Source organism: Eutrema salsugineum, unplaced genomic scaffold, assembly GCF_000478725.1.
Source record: "Eutrema salsugineum unplaced genomic scaffold, Eutsalg1_0 scaffold_5, whole genome shotgun sequence".
In the NCBI taxonomy this organism is placed as follows: domain Eukaryota; kingdom Viridiplantae; phylum Streptophyta; class Magnoliopsida; order Brassicales; family Brassicaceae; genus Eutrema; species Eutrema salsugineum.
The window spans coordinates 9,217,658-9,236,290 of record NW_006256612.1 but is presented as its reverse complement, the minus strand read 5'-3'; the positions used below and the strand labels follow the sequence as shown (position 1 = coordinate 9,236,290).

Sequence of the window (18,633 nt, the reverse complement as noted above, 5' to 3'; positions counted from 1 at the left end):
TGGCAATTAAAATCAGATAATGCATGAAAAAACATAGACAGAAAGTACATATGATACATCATAGAGAAATCTTCAATCCAGTTTATAATCAAATTTATCCAAACTTATTTAAGAAACTAAAATAAAATTTATGTCCACAATATGAAATCCCAATTTTTGCAAAATAAAGAAATAAAAAAAAATCGAAAAAAATTTTAAACCAAACGTAAGTCATCAACCTAAAGTCTAAACCAAATCGAATATTACTAAGATAGAAAGCTTGTAGTATACTGGGCAAGGCCCAAAGCTTGCTGTATCCATATATGCTATTGCTTGGGCTTCTAGAAGTCACGCGACGGAAAAAGCAAGTCTCATATGAAATTGTAGATAGCGCTAAATGTTTAAAGGTCCCAATGTTTAACAATAAATTATAAACCTAAAAAGAAAATAATTCAATAAACAAGGCATCGCCTAATACCGTGTTTGCGTAGGGACGAGTTTGTGGATGAGCACACTCTTTTAGTAGTTTTTTTTTTGTCTTGAAAGCCAAAAGCATAAACAGACAAAAAAAAAAAAGTCACCCACTTGCACAGCTTCTCCACACGCTCGTGATGCGCGTGTCAACTACACTCTTCCGTTATTGTTTTTTCTTCCCCGTGTCTGTGCCGAGGTTTTTTTGGTCGTTAACGAGTTGACTCTTTTTTGTTTGGTATCTCCCTCTCTCTCCCTTTTCTTGGATATCTAAGTTTGATTTTTCTTACGACGAAGAAAAAAAATCTAGAAGTTCACCAAAATACATGTGATAAATTTGCAAGAAGAGAATACAGCACATTTAATAACGTTGACAATAGAAACATATGTTCTAACAACTTTTTTGTATTAACTTATTTCAATTGTCAATTTACATTAAAATTTAAATATGATTTATTTCATGGGTTATTATAACCGATATTAAATCTTTGTCAATCAAACCTCAAGATCATTGACGAACGAGAGAGAGATAATGAAGAAAAAGTTTGTTATTCAATCAAGTGTTTATCTGTACAATTAGTCATCCTCTAATTTATATACACAATATGTAAATCAATAATAAACTAATAGAATAATAAACCGACATAACTGGTTTACTATCTAATATACCCCCCTCAAGTCGTTAGCTTCTGATCATCTGAAAGAAGATAAAGACTTGATACATTCATACGATCCAATAAAGAACGAAATGGACCAGGATGAAGTGGTTTGGAAAGTATATCAGCTAGTTGATTACCAGTAGATACATGAATGGTCTTTAGATTCCCAGACTTGAGCTGATCTCGCACCGTATGACAATCGATTTCTATGTGCTTCGTCCGTTCATGAAAAACTGGGTTTGAGGCGATATGAATGGCTGACTTGTTGTCACAAAACAACTTTGTCGGACATGTGACTGTAACATGAAGATCTTGTAGAAGTTGTTGCAACCAAATCAATTCACAAGTTGCTAACGCCAAACTTCTATACTCTGCTTCAGTACTACTCCTACTCACAACTGATTGTTTCTTCGATTTCCAGGAGATAAGAGAAGTACCAAGATAGACACAAAATCCTGTGACCGAACGTCTGGTATCTTTGCAAGTGGCCCAGTCAGCGTCAGCAAAGGCATTCAAGCATAATTCTGTATTAGCAGAGTACATCAATCCTTGGCCTGGATTATTCTTGATATACCTAAGTACTTTATGTGCTGCTTGAAGGTGAATGTCCGTTGGGGCTGATAAGAACTGGCTCAACTAATGCACAGCAAAAGTAATATCCGGTCTGGTAATGGTAAGATAGAGCAGTCGACCAACTAAAGCTCTATATGCCAAGGGTGTATCTAGAGGTGTTCCGAGATCCTTTGTAAGATGAAGATTCGGATCCATCGGAATAGAACTAGGCTTACAACCCAATAAACCAGTATCTGCTAATAAGTCTAAGGCATATTTCCTCTGACAAATAGAGATACCAGCAGAAGATCTTGCAATCTCAAGTCCCAAAAAAAATCTTGTTGGACCAAGGTCTTTGATTTGAAAAGCTGACCTGAGAAGCATCTTCAGACTCTCAACGGCTGCATCATTGTTGCTGGCTATCATTATATCATCCACATGTACCAGCACAGCAGCAAAAGATGTAGAAGTCACTCTGACAAATAATGTGTTATCAGCCGGAGATTGAATATAGTTAGCACCCATCAACACAGAAGAAAACCGTTTATACCACTGTCTAGATGCATGTTTTAAGCCATAAAGAGACTTACGTAGGCGACAGACAGGATTAGAAGGTAAAACAGTACCTACTGCAGGAGTGTAACCCGGTGGAAGCCTCATGTAAATCTCCTCTTCCAGATCTCCATGAAGGAAGGCATTGGAGACATCCATTTGTGTGAGACTCCAACCTTTCACAGAAGCAAGGCCAAGAAGAAGCTTTACACACGTTAACTTTGCAACAGGAGAAAAAGTGTCGATGAAATCCACTCCCTCTTGCTGTGTGAAGCCTTGAGCAACTAATCTCGCCTTGTATCTTTCAACCGAACCATCTGAGTTGTACTTTATTGTGAAAACCCACTTACAACCGACCACGTTCTTATCTGGAGGTAAAGATTCCACATCCCAAGTATGTTGGACCTCGAGAGCTTGAAGCTCTACATTCACAGCTTTAGACCATTTCTCAGAGGCCATGGCTTGTTTGAATGTTTTCGGTTCAGTCTCCACATCATAGGCAAAGATATATGATTGGTAAGGGATGTTTAGATGGTCATAAGAAAGAACCGATGATAATGGATAAGGCGTAGTATGTGAAGGGGAAGGTGTGTATGATGAAAATGGTAAAAGGTTACAATGATACTGGGAAAGATAGTTTGGAGCCCTAGTAGTTCGTTTAGGCCTAGCATTAGATACAGAACTAATATCTATATCATGTGTCCCTGTATTAGACGATGTTGTGGTACTAAGATGTGCAGGTAAATGGGATGCAGTATCTAATGAAACAGATGCAGGTAGATGTGATGTATTAGATGCAGGTGGATGTGATGTAACCGATGCAGGTGGATGTAACGAATCAGATGTAGATGGATGTGATGAATCAGATGCAGGTGGATCAGGTAATGGCATGGTTTCAACAAAGTGTAATGGAGCAGGTAATGGTAAAATCGTATTAGGAAACATGTCAACAGTTTCAGAAACAAATTCACTCGTCTTAAAAGGAAAAATGGTTTCATGAAAAACGACATTTCTAGAGATAGACACAGAACGAGATTCTAAATCCAGAACTTTATAACCTTTATAACCAGAAGGGTATCCAAGAAAAACACAAGGTTTGGCCCTAGGTGAAAACTTGTTTTGATCTTTAATCAACGTTGAAGTGTAACACAAAGAACCAAAAGCTTTTAACAGTTTATAATCAGGAAGCTTTCCTAAAAGCAATTCAAAAGGGTATTTATTATCAAGTAATGGAGAAGGCAATCTATTTATCAAGAAGACAGCAGTGAATACACAATCACTCCAGTATGGCAAAGGTATGTTTGACTGAAAAAGTAAGGATCTAGCCACATTCAATAAATGTTGATGCTTACGTTCAACAACAGAGTTCTGTTGAGGAGTATAAGCACATGAGAAGTAGTGGAAGATACCTTGTTCTTTTGGTAAAGATGTAAAAGCTAATTCGGGTGCATTATCTGAACGTATTGCCTTAACTTTGCCATTATATTGAGTCGAAATCAAAGTAAGAAAAGCAGGAAATATATTCGAAACATCTCCTTTATTTCTCAACATGTATAACCAAGTGACTCTTGTACAATCATCGACCAAAGTCAAAAAATATCTATACCCTTCTACAGACTCAATACTAAAAGGACCCCAAATGTCCAAATGAACTAAATCAAACGGCTTAGAAGCCAAATTATTATGAGAAACATATGCTAATCTTTTCTGTTTAGCTAATGAACACACAGAACAATGAGACACTTCAGAAGAAACATGTTTAAAGCCAGGTAACAAATCTTTGAGTTTGAATAAAGTTGCTGATGAGGGATGCCCAAGGCGATGATGCCAAAGATTCCCATCAGCCAAAACTGAACCACAAAACAATGCAGGAGGTGATGATGAGAGGGTTGCATTCTCAAGAATGTAAAGGTTGTGGTAAAGTTTACCCCTCCCAATCATCGAGCCGCGAGAAAGTTCCTGAATCAAACAACATGTGGAATAAAAATGAGCAGAACATAACAATGTTTTAACAAGAACACTAACACTAATGAGATTAAAATGAAAATCAGGTACATGCAAAACATTATGCAAAACTAATGATTCCGTAATGTATATTGTGCCCGTGTGTGTAATAGGAACCTTAGTACCATTTGGAAGTGTAACAGTAACACTAGATACAGGTACAATTTCTCTAAACAATTCTAGATCAGAACAAACATGACTAGAGGCTCCACTATCTATAATCCATGCATCACGGGGAAGGAAATGTTGTAGTGACGATAGGCAATGGTTTTGAAAAGTAAGGCGGTTATCTTCATATCTAAGACTAGTAGATGGGAAAGAGACATTACCCGAAGTAGTGATTTGAGCCATGACACCCTGGTCAGTAATGGTAGCTGTATTTGAAGTAGAAGCAACAGGCTCTTGAGTTTGCACTTGAGATTTAAATTGAGAAATCAACCCTTGAATTTGCTGTGGAGTGAAATCCTGGAGATTCAGATTAGCACCACCACTAGTCAGATGAGGCATACCCTGAGGAGCTTCATACGGATAATAACCACCAGAGTCTGAATAGACATTAGCAACTGCATTTGCATTCTGGAAAGACTGAGGCGTCTGCATTTGTGGCATCCGTGGCTGAGTTTGTGTTTGTTGCATCCTTGGCTGAAACGGAGGACGAAACCCATTTCCATTACTCTTGTAGCCCGGTGGAAAACCATGTAGCTTGAAGCATTTGTTAACAATGTGACCAATCTTTCCACAATATGTACAAACTGGCTTTTGCACTGGACGAGCAGTATTATAAGCTGCAATATAAGCATTCTCCTCAGTATAACCTTGCAACAATTGTCCATCTTGCTGCACAGGTGTATTGGCATTAAACGCCACAGTATCAAGTTTTGTAGTAGGGCGAATAGACTTTTGCCTTTCATCTTGACATACAATGTTGAAGGCTTCTTCAATCGTTGGAATAGGCTTTAACATGAGTATATGACGCCGAGTCTGTTCATAAGACTCATTAAGTCCCATTAAGAACTTAGTAACTCGACTCTGATGCTGCAATTTCTCCCATAAAGCAGCTGCATCACATTCACATTTGCCACAAGTACAAACTGGCAATTCTACAAAATTCTTATGTTCTTCCCATAAGGTAATCAACTCAGTATAATACGCTGATACATCCATCGATCCTTGTTCAATCTTACTTAGCCTCTGTTCTATGTCATAAACTCTAGGTGCATCATCTTGTTTAAATCTAGATATCAAATTTTTCCAGATTTCTTCAGCTGTAGAGATAAACAAGAGACTCTGCCCTATCTTCTTTGAAACCGAGTTCATCAACCATGTTGCAACCATATCGTTACAACGAGACCAAGCACCATACGTTCTATCATTCTGTAAAGGTCGAGGAATCGTACCATCAATGAATCCGATTTTGTTTCTGACATTCAAAGCCATACGCACAGATCTCCTCCATGAGTGAAAATCCGAAGCAGTCGTAAGTCGATCGGAAACAAGAATAAGACCAGCATGATCGTTTGTATGGAGATAATACGGATTCTCATAGTGATCTTGTGTATTCGAAGATTGAGCATTAGGATTCACCATAGAAGGACTCGGAACTTGATGTGTAGCTTGGTTATTCATGATTCAAGAAAAATCAAAGAAAATAAAAGAAAATTGGTCGAGAGAGCAAGAAATCGAACGCACAAAGGTCAATCAAAGAGAAATCAACAAAATCAGGACGGAGAAGCATGAAACAATTCCGATTACACAATCCGCAACAATGGCGTATAGTAGCTCAAGAAGATGAAACGAAATCGGAATCGCACAACTCATTCTCAATAGATCTCGAAGCACGCGGAAGATTCATTGAAGCTCTGATACCATATTAAATCTTTGTCAATCAAACCTCAAGATCATTGACGAACGAGAGAGATAGTGAAGAAAAAGTTTGTTATTCAATCAAGTGTTTATCTGTACAATTAGTTATCCTCTAACTTATATACACAATGTGTAAACCAATAATAAACCAACAGAATAATAAACCGACATAATTGGTTTACTATCTAATAACCGATAAATTTTTTGTTTAGAATGCTGATTTTTAAATGGTATTTGGGAAAGAGCTGTCTCATGAAAAATACAGAGAGAAAACAGTTAAACATATTAAAGTCAGTTAGCCAAAAGAAATCAATTCACTAACGGGGAAATCAAGTTAAACAGCCCGCCAAATAATATTTTTCGAATAAATGGATCGAGTTGATTTATAAAAAAAAAAAGAGGTTGAACGAAACGTCGTCACCTGAAGCGCGTGGGAGTTTTTAACATCTCGTGGGATTTTCCATATAAAGACAGTCCCTAAAACCTTAACAATCTCAACAAATCTCAAACATCTTTCTCTCTTTTGTTGCTTATCCATTTTCCTCTCTCTCTCACAGGGCTTCCTTAAACCGATTCTCTCTCCGAATTCGAGAACAGAGCCTTTGATTCTATCTCAAATTCTTGTTCTGAATTCGTAAGTCATCGTTAGGGATTCAAAATGACAGGCTTCTCTGTGTCTCTTTTCGTCTCAAACTTGTCAAATGTCGCCTCGTATCTGTCTCCGATCTTCGAGACCATCCCGTCGAAGGTTGTTCCAGCCCAGATCGAGAAGGTTGTCTCTTTGGTCTCTCGCACCGGCAGGGATTTGCAGCGTTACGATAACGCTGGGTATCGTCAAGTCGTCGGGTACGTCGTTTTTCGAATCCCTAATTTTGGTTCTATATCGATAAATTCCCCCCCCCCAATTCGAAATTTATCTTCTTTGCCCGTGGCTCTACGTTATAGAATTTGGCAATGATTACTTCCGTATGATTCAGGATTAAAGCTATTTTGATATTTGTTTGGTGGTAAAAAAAAAAAAACTTTGGAAAATTCTGTGGAAAAAAAACCAATTTTTTTAAAATTCAAGATCTTTACACAGCTAACGACTATTAGTATGGATTTCTCTAATCCCGCGGTAATTTGAAATCTCAAAAGATTTATGTCGGTTTTTTAATCGCGCGTAGTTTAATAAACGTCTTGAAAATTTCCAAATTTGAGAACTATTTATTGGTGTTCATTTTGGAATCTCTTTTTGAAATTGGTCAAATTTTTCTGCAGATGCGTACCGTACAGATACAAGAAACAAGAAATCAATGGAAATGAATCCAAAGAAATCGAGGTTCTTCTCATCAGTGCTCAAAAGGGCAAAGGAATGTTATTCCCAAAAGGAGGTTGGGAGATTGATGAATCAATGGAGGAAGCAGCTCTGAGAGAGACGATCGAGGAAGCGGGTGTAACAGGAGAGCTCGAAGAAAAGCTAGGGAAATGGCAATACAAAAGCAAAAGACACAGCATGATTCACCAAGGATACATGTTTGTTTTGCTTGTTAACCAAGAGTTTGAGCGATGGCCCGAGGCGGAAATTAGACAACGCAAATGGGTTGGTTTGGATGAGGCAAGAGAAGTATGTCAGAATTGGTGGATGAGAGAAGCTCTTGAAGCATTCATTAACCTCAAATGTCACACCGAGGAGGTCGAGATTGTAAGCCCAATGTAAGTGGAAACTTAATTAGTACGCAGAGAAGAAGAAACCATGTTTAGGGTTGGTGGAACAGAAGCTACAGGGATCAGAAGCTTCCTGGGGGATTCATTTGGTCACAGAAGCATCTTGAGAGAGTCATTCTTTGATGATAGAAAGTCAACCATAGTCTTCTAATTTTATTCATTCTTTTGTATTTGATGATTCGTTTATTCTTTGATTGTGAATAAAAATGCTAGATAGGTTCCTTAAAATAAAACGTTTACCAACACCATCACATGGTTTGAGAGGAAATATAGCAGCAGCGAAATCATGGACCAAAGCCTACCAAAATCTCAACATTGTAGGTGTTATGAAATGAAGGAAATATTAATATAGAGAAATCAAACATTGGTCTAACAAACAATAAGAGAAGAGTAATAATGAAGAGAGCGAGCTTCATTGTCTTCATCAGGACGATCACCACCGTCTCTAGTCAGCGTTTCCATGATGTGCATACCCTGAGAATCGATCATTGTACTCCACGATATAACATCTTTTCCATTCATCTGGTTGAACAATTCGACAGCTTGACTAATCGTGCCACACTTGGAGTACATCTCAATAAGAGCATTGCAAACACCAATTTGTTTCAGAAATCCCTTTCTAGCGATCCGAGATGAGCACACCAAGGTAAAACAGAAATGAGACTGATCTCGTCAGGGTCAATACCAGCTAACTGCATTTCACGGAACAACCCCATGGCCTCTGCATAACATCCAATCCCGGTGTACCCAGAGATCATCGCAGTCCAAGACACAATTGTTTTCTCCGACAAGGAATGAATAACAATGCTTTTGCTCTTCTTCATCTGCCCAAGCCGTGCATATCCAGAAAGCATACTATTCCACGATATAACATCGGATCACATCCCGATTCAATGAATTGTGAGTATAAGCGCGATATGATGGAATTATACAACAAGACATTAGGATCCGAAACCTGGTCGAAAAGACGAGTTGCATACTCCATGTCTCCAATCTACATCAACCATTTTGATGACCATAAAGCTGCTCTGCGACAGTCCATGTATGATGATGGTGGCATGGATCTTCTTCCACTCTGCTCGGCTTATGAATCGCTGTAGAAAAGGCACCAAGTAATTCTTTTTCATGGAAGGCCATTTGAGCTAAGCAAGCAGCGACGAAGAGAAGGCTCGTGGTGGTTGCCAGAAGCACGATTTCATTTCCAAGCCCACTTTTAATCTTTTTGCAGATTATTGTTATTTCCATTTTGAAAGAAGTTGCAATATTACAATAAACCTTTTGTCTTTGAAGTGTCTGAGAAATAATCATTGCAAAGGCCGTACACGATACTGTCTGAAATCTCAAGCTTTGGGTCGAATTGGAAAGACGAAAAGGAAGAGAAGAGAGAGCTCTCGTTCTTCTACTTCTTCGGCTTCAAATCAAGGTCCATAGCCTGTAGGTTAAGCAACAGATCGTTGGAGCTCAAGTAGACCTTATTCGCCGAGTTTGCAATGGTTTGTGCAATCTCTCTAGCCGCTTCAATCTTCCTCAGTGTTATAAAAGCTTGGTTGTTTGCGATTGCTTGACCTATGAGCTGAGCACTCTTGGCTTCTCCCTACACAACAAACAAACCCACGAAGAAACTTCACTCTTAGCAAAAGGTTTTATCAGTCTCGGGTCTTTCTATGAGATCGAAAATGGGAAAAAAAAAAAGATTTTCCGAACCTCAGCGCGGATAACAGCACTTCTCTTGTCCTGTTCAGCCTTCTCCACAGTGAACTTAGCCCGCTCAGCCTCTTGAGCAGCCACCTGCTTGGCTTCTATGGCTGCCGTGAACTCCCTTCCAAATGTCAAGACTGTGATGGACACATCGTCCAGCGCAATGTTGAAGTTAGCAGCCCGTGCTGTAAAGATTTTCCTGATTTCCCTACTCACCGCCTTTTAAATAAAACAAACAAAACGAAAATCTCAGCCATTAAATAAAAAGGCGAACAAATAACAACTTCACCATTAAAGAGGAATCATAACATGAAAATTAGTAAAGTTAGTTGGTTAACCTCTCTCTGAGTATAAAGCTGGCTTGCGTTGTACTGAGCAACCACAGCTTTCAAGGTCTCGTGGATGATGGAAGGCAAAACTCTCTCGCTGTAGTTCTCACCAAGGGTTCGGTAAACCTCTGGTAACTGGTTAGCCATGGGACGGGTGAGAACACGGAGTCCAATTTTAACCTGAATGTTTCAATCCAACGTAACATAAGCTTATGATGAGTTTCATAAGACCAAAAACAGGTAAAACCAGCCTCAAAACCCATTAGAGTATTAGAGGAGAGAAATGAAGCAGAGAGTACCATCTGCAGATCACGGCTCCCGGATGTACTGTCAACTAGGTAAGGTCGTGCACGAACATCATAAATGATGAGCCTTTCGATCCACGGGATCATAAGCAGAGGTGGGTACCCTCAGGGTAAACCTGCATAACCATAAGATATATTATTACCTATGTCATTCACTAGTGCATCACAATTGAGAACCTGACTAATAAACAAGGATACTAAGACATTACATAAGGTAGGTGATGCAAACGAGGATACTGATTTACCAGATTTAGGAAAAAAAAGAAGAAGCAATTTTCTATAGACACAGCTAACCTTGTCTTTGATACCAACAAGACGGTTGAAGACAATGGCTCGATGCCCTCCTTCAACATTATAGAAAGTGTGTGTGGCGCCGTAAAGTCCGAGCCCACCGAGAAGAACCGCAGCTATGACACCACCACGAGGACCCTTGGGAACGTTAACATTCTTGAAATTCATCTTCTTTTTTCAACAACACCTGAAACAAGTCACGTGTGAAACTACATCAAAAATCTATCGAGGCAAAAAAAACATACGCGATTCAAATCTGGATTCAAATCTACTTAGTCGTACAGCTACAACACATCCAAATCGTCAAATTCATGAAATGAAAGAGACAAGAGGACATAAAATTCAAAGAAGAATCATGCTTTGTTGCCTAAATGTGTTAATTAGACCCAAAGAAAACTCGGATCGACGACACAGAAGCAAATGAATCTACAAATCAGCTTAAAAGAAACAGAGACTTTGTCACAAGTTATAGCAGCAACACACCAGAGAAATTTGTTAAAATTACTTGCTTGAACTCGGAAGACCAAAGACAGAAAAGCGAGAGATATCGGGAAAATTGGCGAGAGGAAGATGAACCTCAAAATTCTGCAAATGGCGTGGTTAGGTAAATAGGGTTTAAGCTCAGGAGATATTCTGTTCAACGTGTTTGGTCAGTCACGCATTCTCGGTTGCTGGAGACCTTTGGGCCCCCAAGTTTAAAATTTGTTTTGTTTTGTCGCTGTTCAAGCCCATTAGTCAATTCACTATTTTGTTACTAAATATAAAAGACGGTAATTTCCATATTTCCTTGCTTGAAAAAAACACATTCTGGTAAGCTCTTGAAAATACTTTTGTTTTATAGAATGTAGAATATCTGACGCTAAGCAAGTTCCAAATTTGATCTTCCTCACATTCTCCTTTTCTTTGTCTCTTCCTCTTCCATTCTCTCTTTATTCGCCCTTCTTTTCTTTGCCTCTTCCATTCTCTCTTTCTTCTCCCTTTTCCTCTCTTTCTTCCCCTTTTTCTTTGGTGCTATTATCGGACAGGTAAAGTCGGTGAGTAGGAAGGAAGGAGAAAGGATCATATTACCTCCTCCTCGACCAAGAATCATTCTTGTGAGGGAAACTTTTATATATCCATTTTTCCCTTTACTTTTACCGTGGCTATTTTTCACAATAGCCACTAGTTTCCCCTTTGATCCTTTTAATTGCAGTTATCACCACAGTGTGTACTCCTGCATACGTACACTCCTCACTTTGTGGACCTTCATAAATGTCCTGCAAATAACGTTACACTTGTCAGTTTTGTCACCTTCATGAGTATCTTAACTTAGTGATTTTTAATAGAAACAAAATTTGGGAAAAAAAAGTATAAAACTTACCGAACCGATATTAGTGAATTCAGGAGTAAAAACGTGGAGATCTGCGCCAACTGGTTGATGCAATAGCATCTCATAGAGATCTTCTAGCATGCTCGATACACGCACTTCCACATCTTTAGGCAACTTATACAAATCTGGAGGATTTTTTTCTGGAGCCTCTGAAATACAACTGTAATCCTTCTCAGCATCTTCAGGATCCTCTTCTGGAACGCCATTTTCTTTGATAAACTGTAGTGTCTTAGCAATAGTATAGCCATGACAATGGTGAGTGTCCTTTCTCTCACCGTAACGTGATTCTATAACTCGCATCATTGGGCTAGCGTAGAAAGCAAGATACTTCGCGCTGAAGATGCGAAATTTCTCATCTTCTCCTGTGAGCAGCCTCCTAGCACTAAACAAATCGGTTCCAGCATAACTCCAACAATTATCTGTAAGGCAAAAAAAAAGAAAAATTAGTATCTGAGTTTCGGTTAACTATATAGAATTAGAAATATCAAAAATCAAAATCAGAAAAGATAAAAGAAAACCACCGTGAGATCTTTGATTTCGAACAGGGCCTGATGACTTTTTCCAGTTTTCTTCAAACAGCTTCTCACTCGGTGTCTTCTCAGCAACCTCCCAAAGCATGAATCTCCCCCCCCCTTAACCTTATCCCTGTGATAAGAAATCTGGCTACATGGTTTGGTTTGGTTGATTTCATCCTTCACAGACTTTTTTATACGATGTTCTTCGAAAAACTTGCTATTCCACTCCCTACTTTTCTTGATCTCATTTTTCAATATGTCCCGAGTCCTTGGAAGTTTTCTCCTCTGTTAAGCACAAGATAAATGAAGTCACACCGAGGGATCCATAGATAGTGATGAGTTTGTTAAAACAAATGATTCGAGAGTATTGACACACCGAAGATTACGGATCTCTGTACTTGCACAATATCGAAGAAGCAGCTCAACACAGTCAAGATGGTTATTCTTCACTGCAAAGGATAGTGGTGTCTCTTTGGTTACTGTCTTGACGTGAACCAAGTTAGGATTGGCCGCTAGTAGAACCTGTACGCTCAAAATTCAGGGCAAGTGTCATAATCTTGTTTCAGGTTAGGAAGAGAAACGAAAAAACAAGTGAATTATACCTCAAGTGCAGATAAATTGCCATTTGCAGCAGCAAAGTGTAGTGCAGATAAACCCAACTTATTCTTTTGGCTAGCTCGGGCACCGTGTGCAATAAGTAGCTGCATGATTCTGGATACGCAAATGTATCATTCTCAAGTTGGGAAGTAATCATCAAAAAGCGACGTTACTGTACATGATTAACATAATAGCTACAGTGAGAGAGAGATCATACCTTGTTTGATGCTTATGTGGCAGAGAAGACCCCTTCAGGCTGCATTGTATAATAGTATTCCCTTCCGCATCTGTTTCGTTAACATCAATGTTGGTCTTTAAAAGCAGCTCAAGAACAGCTTCATCTCCTGCCTACAGATTACATTACAACGTCCCTCAACAAATTCGCATGTGGAGTTCACATACTGAATTAACTCTAATGAAGAATCCAAGTCTCACCTGTACAACGGAGATAAGCGGTGAATTTTGCTTATCCACAGATTCACTAAAACTGCAGCACCAAAGAGCTGAAGGAGCTCAATCTCTCGAAGGAAAACGATTCTTTTCGAGCTATTATTCTGCAGCGCTTCATGAATAACAGCCTCATAGATTGTGTTTCTTCTCGGCTTTTGCACAGAATCATCATCATCCCTTAATGCTACGGTTGCCTCTCTGATCTTTTCAGTTGCTACTGTCAACAACGCAGTCAAAGAAACTATTGCACCAGACTTAGCATACACGTAAGCCAACGTGTTCACATCCTTTGTCTTCTCAGCAAGTAGTTTCACCACTGTCAAGTCCTATAAACATGATTCGTAATCAAAACATAGTTTCTCCAAGCAACCAATTAAAATTACGCATGAAAGGAATTAAGTGGTTTAACCTTGTGACCAAGCAAGAGGATCAAGTCTCCAGTCGAGTCACTAGTTGGATTCCAGGTCACATCAAGGCTGCAAAGTTGATACATAAGGACAAACGAATTAGAAGACGTAGAAAAACTAAATGCAGCTGCAGAGTCTCAATTCCCAAATATGGTAAGATTTCAGACGTGCATGTTCAAGGCTCTTAATAAAAGCCTTTTATGTCAAATGAAGATTTATACCAGGCATTGAGAAGAGAAAGCTCCAGAGGAATCAAAGCACGTTCGTCTTTGCTTCTCATATCAGTACGAGCGCGTTGTTTCAGAAGCATCTCAACACACCGTCCCGCGTGAGACTTAGCCGCCGTGTGTAGAGGCGAGAGTCCTGTATCACCACATACATCTTCTATATACGGAACGGATCCAACATCTCCGTTGATGATTGATGAAGCACAGTTTATAGAATCGTTACTACAACAAGCGCTAAGAAGCTTCAAAGCTTCGATTCTCTCTGTTTCCGCGTCTTCTCCGACAAAGAGGTGTTTTGCGTGTAAAAAAAACTCAGATCTGTCGTCCTTTAAGACGGAATCTAAACATCGCATCTCTGCGTTGACGTTATAACCAACCGGAGATACTTTTCCGGCAGTGAAATCGACATTCAGAGGAGGTTCCTGCAATTGAGAGAAATCGAAGATTAAACTTTCTTTCTTTCAAAGAATCTCAAGACGAAACTAGAAATCTCTAACGTTGTGACGAGAAGATAAGTTTCGATCATGAATCAATCATCTTCGTTTCAAGCAAAAAGAGAAGAAGAAGATAAACATTAGAAAGAAAACAAAAGAAACATTCCAAGTTTGAGTTTCTTCACACCTGCTCCATGGAAACCCTAGATTTCCGTTCTTCTTTTCTTCAGTCTCTAAACGAAAAACGGCAAAAATTCCTCCAAAATCCAGAAATGGAGAGTACCAAAACTTCCGAAGATTTCTATGGAAAAAAAAAAGTAGCTTAAGAGATTCCGATCGGAGCAAACAAAAAGAAGAGCAGTTCTGATTTCTCCGACGAACTGATTTTGTTTTTCGGTTGACAGAGACGAAAGGAAGAGAAGAAACGGAGGGGAGGGAAAGTACAAAGTTTGTTGCAATGCAGAGTTTATTCCCTGCTCTGATATATAGCCGTGACGTATGTACAAGTAGACTCAAGTAGAGTAAAGAGCGATAAATTACATTTTTACCCTCCCTTTCGTGCACAGTGAGCGTGTTATTTATCCAAGAGAATAAGGGTAAAACTGGTAATACAACTTTTTTACCCTTTCCCTGAGTATATCAAGTAATCAACCAATAATATAATAAAAGGTGTATATTATAAGGGATTTTTACTAAAAATAACCCAAAACTTGATTTTGAATATAAAAATAGACCACTGAAAAAATATTTGACAGATATAACCTATAGGAGTAGTGAAAAAACCATTTAATCCTGTATGAATAAACAAAAAATGGATATCCTAATTACTGTTTACTCTCTGACGAAGTCTACTAAAGTCTGGAAGAAGTCTACTTACAAAAGATATGAAGTCTACTATGTAACTAAATCAGAAAATTTAATTTTAAAATTTATAAAAAAATATTTTGGTATCAAAATTAGATATGATTATTTTCAATGTATATAAATTATTGTTTCACATTCATATGTTTAAATTTATGGTTTTAAATTAATAAAAAGAAAATATTTGATTTAGGGTTTATCATTGTAGACTTCTTATGGAAGTCTACTAAACCGAATAAATTATCTAAATTGAGATTTAAACCGAAATTAAACCAAAATTTTTTAACCTAACCAAAAAGATGATCCCACATATAAAAGATATTTTGCTGGAAAAAAAAACATTGTTGACAGAAAATCCTAGCTGTTTCTCTCGTGTTTCCTCGCATTCGCCAAATTCCTCTTGTTACTGGATTTCTTGTTGGTCGACGGCAGAAAACGGTAACTCTTCCTCACTCGTCTTCTTTTTGCCGTTGACAAAAAACTCTCTCAAGATCTGTTTTTTTTTTAGATCTGCTTGCGGCCAGAGGTCGTTTTGTCATTTTTCTCCTACGGCGACTCGATTTGAATGCTTCTACGGCGGTCGCACGGCCTAATCCTTATGGCTTTCAAAAACTGGTGACTTCTCTCCGACCAGCCATCGTCGCCACCATAGAAGAATTCTCCGCCGCTCGACGCCACCATAAAAGAACAAGAAGAAACCGGAGAAGATCCATCACAACGACAAGAGATGTCAAAGGTTTGGATTTTTTTTGTTGAATGGTATTTAAGTAGTGTATGAGCTTAGATTTATTGAATGGTGTTTTAAATTTATTGAATGGTGTTTCACCGAGGATGCTGATTTGTCAAGAATATTAACTGACTTGCATATTCAAAAACCACATTTGGTTGATAGAATAGCTGTAAGAAATTCATTTGACTCTAGTTGTCTTATGTATACCTTAAAGTTGCTTTTCTGATAAGCTTGATGTTTATGCAGCTTGGCGTTGATTTGGTAAACACTAGAACTCTAATATTGTTTTTTTTTTCTTTCAGGCCCTTTTCTCAGCCAATGCTGCTGTTTTGGCTTTAAGGAGGTCTTCCCCAAGAGTCACAAATTCGAAGGATGTAAGTCTGACTTGTTGAAATTTTTCTTAATCTTTTTTTGCAGTTGCTTAGTCTCTTGTTTTCTAGGAAGAATATACAGTCTTACTTGCTAAGTAGCGACTTCATCTTCATTTTGCTTATGGACTAGCCTTGTATCAAATCTAAATATTGTTATGAAATGATAAATTTTTCCATTAGATTCTTAGACTCTTACTTTTATTTTTTTTCTCTGATGTATTAGTCTTCATTTACCAGTTGAAGGATTAAAATGACCAATTGATAGGCGTTGATAGTCTTCAAAGTCAATGTTGACAATTGAGTGTGAGTTTCTTTCATCAAAACCTTCTCAAATATTCTTGGCAAATTGAGTGTCTCTGTATGTTAATCCCCAGAAAGTAAGCTCTTCCCCTTCTACCTTCTTTCCCATACGTTGAGTTTGCGGATTGCTCTTTCAGTTTGTGGATTTATCGTAGTTGTTCAGAGATTTCTTACAAGTTTTCGTTTCATGTTTGCCAGATGACTATCACCTGTTCTGTGGTGATCTTGGAAATGAAGTGAACGATGATGTTCTTTCCAAGGCATTTGCTCGATTCCCCACCTTCAATATGGCCAAAGTAAGTTGTATATCTCTCTGTCTTGTTGCTTAGACTGCTAAGAATTTTCCTTGGTGGGGCTGATACATTTGCAACTCCGACGATGTCGAATGTACAGAACTTGGTTGTCCTTTAAAACATATGAATCACTCAATACTTTATTCACAAAGAAAATTATTCATTGTTAATTTCGTGGTCAAAGCTTCTAAGGACAATAAAAAAAAAAACAAGAATAATTATGATTTCGCTGTAATCACTTTTTCTGGATAGTCTCTATGTACATATTTCCTCCCATTTTCAATTTTCATTGTTTCTATGTTTCTCGCACTGCCATATGGATTCTTTATTGGTTATTTCCTTCAGTATTGTTGTTGAAAACATCTTATCTACCATGACAGGTCATCAGAGATAAGCGTACTGGTAAAACGAAGGGTTATGGGTTTGTGAGTTTCTCAAGCCCGGCGGATCTAGCTGCAGCCCTAAAAGAAACGAAGGGTATGTAGTAGATTTTAATAAAGTTTTATTGTCTACTGATGTAAGAAATTATATCTCATTGGTTGACTAAACTCTGTTCCATCAGATATTGTAATCAAAAAACTACTTTGTATAGTTAACTTGTGATTTACGATAAAATGTTGTTCACACTCCTTTAAAATTCTGATGTAAACAACAAAAAATAAAGATTTTACAAAATTCTGTTTTAACAAAAAAAAATTTATCAAAGAGTTCTATTGTTTCTTCTAAAATAAAATTTCAACAACAATTTTCTTAGAACCAAGAGAAAATATGCTTGAATCTGGTAGTGAGTAAGTAAGTTAACACCACCAACTCAGACTTTTTATCCACCATTTTGGTAAATTCTCTAAAGGTACAATGTGTAATGGTATCTATTGGTCATCATTTGTAATGAGCATAAGTGTATTGGTCATGTTATGTATTTTTATCACCTAAAACAACACATTATATCTAAAGCCACATAAAAGAACATTAGTAGACTACACGACGAAGTCTACTTTGATAAACTAAGTACCTAAAAAATCGAAACTTCTAAATTCAACAATAAATATCCAATGAAATGAAATAAAATTCACTAGGTAGTTCAATCACTTACTAAGAAGCAATTCTAAACAAAAAAATTTGAAAAATAGTTTATAAATTTGCTTAAAACGCGTTTTTTAAAAAACGTCAAAAGTAGACTTCTAAAGCAGACTTCGAATGTAGACTGGAGGAGAAGTCGACTTTGATAAGCTAAGTACCTAAAAAATCGAAACTTGTGATTCAACAATAAATATCCAATGAAATGAAATAAAATTCAATGGGTAGTTCAATCACTTACTAAGAAGCAATTCTAAACAAAAAAATTTGAAAAATAGTTTATAAATTTGCTTAAAACGCGTTTTTAAAAAAACGTCAAAAGTAGACTTTTAAAGCAGACTTCGAATGTAGACTGGAGGAGAGGTCTACTTTGATAAGCTAAGTACCTAAAAAATCGAAACTTGGGATTCAACAATAAATATCCAATGAAATGAAATAAAATTCAATGGGTAGTTCAATCACTTACTAAGAAGCAGTTCTGAACCAAAAAATTTGAAAAATAGTTTATACATTTGCTTAAAACGCGTTTCAAAAAAAACATAGGAAAGTAGACTTCTATAGTAGACTTCAATTGTAGACTGGAGGAGAAGTC

The 18,633-nt window shown here is 37.7% G+C and overlaps 2 protein-coding genes and 1 pseudogene across 2 annotated transcripts; 1 reads left to right on the top strand and 2 right to left on the bottom strand.

Moving 5' to 3' along the window:
• Positions 1-6,591: 6,591 nt before the first annotated feature.
• On the top strand, positions 6,592-8,020 carry LOC18993082 (nudix hydrolase 4). The gene is made up of 2 exons (XM_006416558.2): positions 6,592-6,926; positions 7,341-8,020. The coding sequence occupies exons 1-2, from the start codon at positions 6,739-6,741 to the stop codon at positions 7,777-7,779; spliced, it is 627 nt and encodes a 208-aa protein (XP_006416621.1). The 5' UTR covers positions 6,592-6,738; the 3' UTR covers positions 7,780-8,020.
• Positions 8,021-8,061: 41 nt separating this feature from the next.
• On the bottom strand, positions 8,062-10,981 carry LOC18993081 (prohibitin-6, mitochondrial). Its single transcript, XM_024152852.1, is given in 7 exon segments — positions 8,062-9,381; positions 9,492-9,704; positions 9,824-9,994; positions 10,114-10,212; positions 10,215-10,235; positions 10,414-10,597; positions 10,916-10,981. Coding segments are annotated over 6 exon segments (864 nt in total). The 5' UTR covers positions 10,579-10,597; positions 10,916-10,981; the 3' UTR covers positions 8,062-9,186.
• A 571-nt stretch (positions 10,982-11,552) lies between these two features.
• LOC18993080 lies at positions 11,553-14,605 on the bottom strand (annotated as a pseudogene).
• Positions 14,606-18,633: the final 4,028 nt, after the last annotated feature.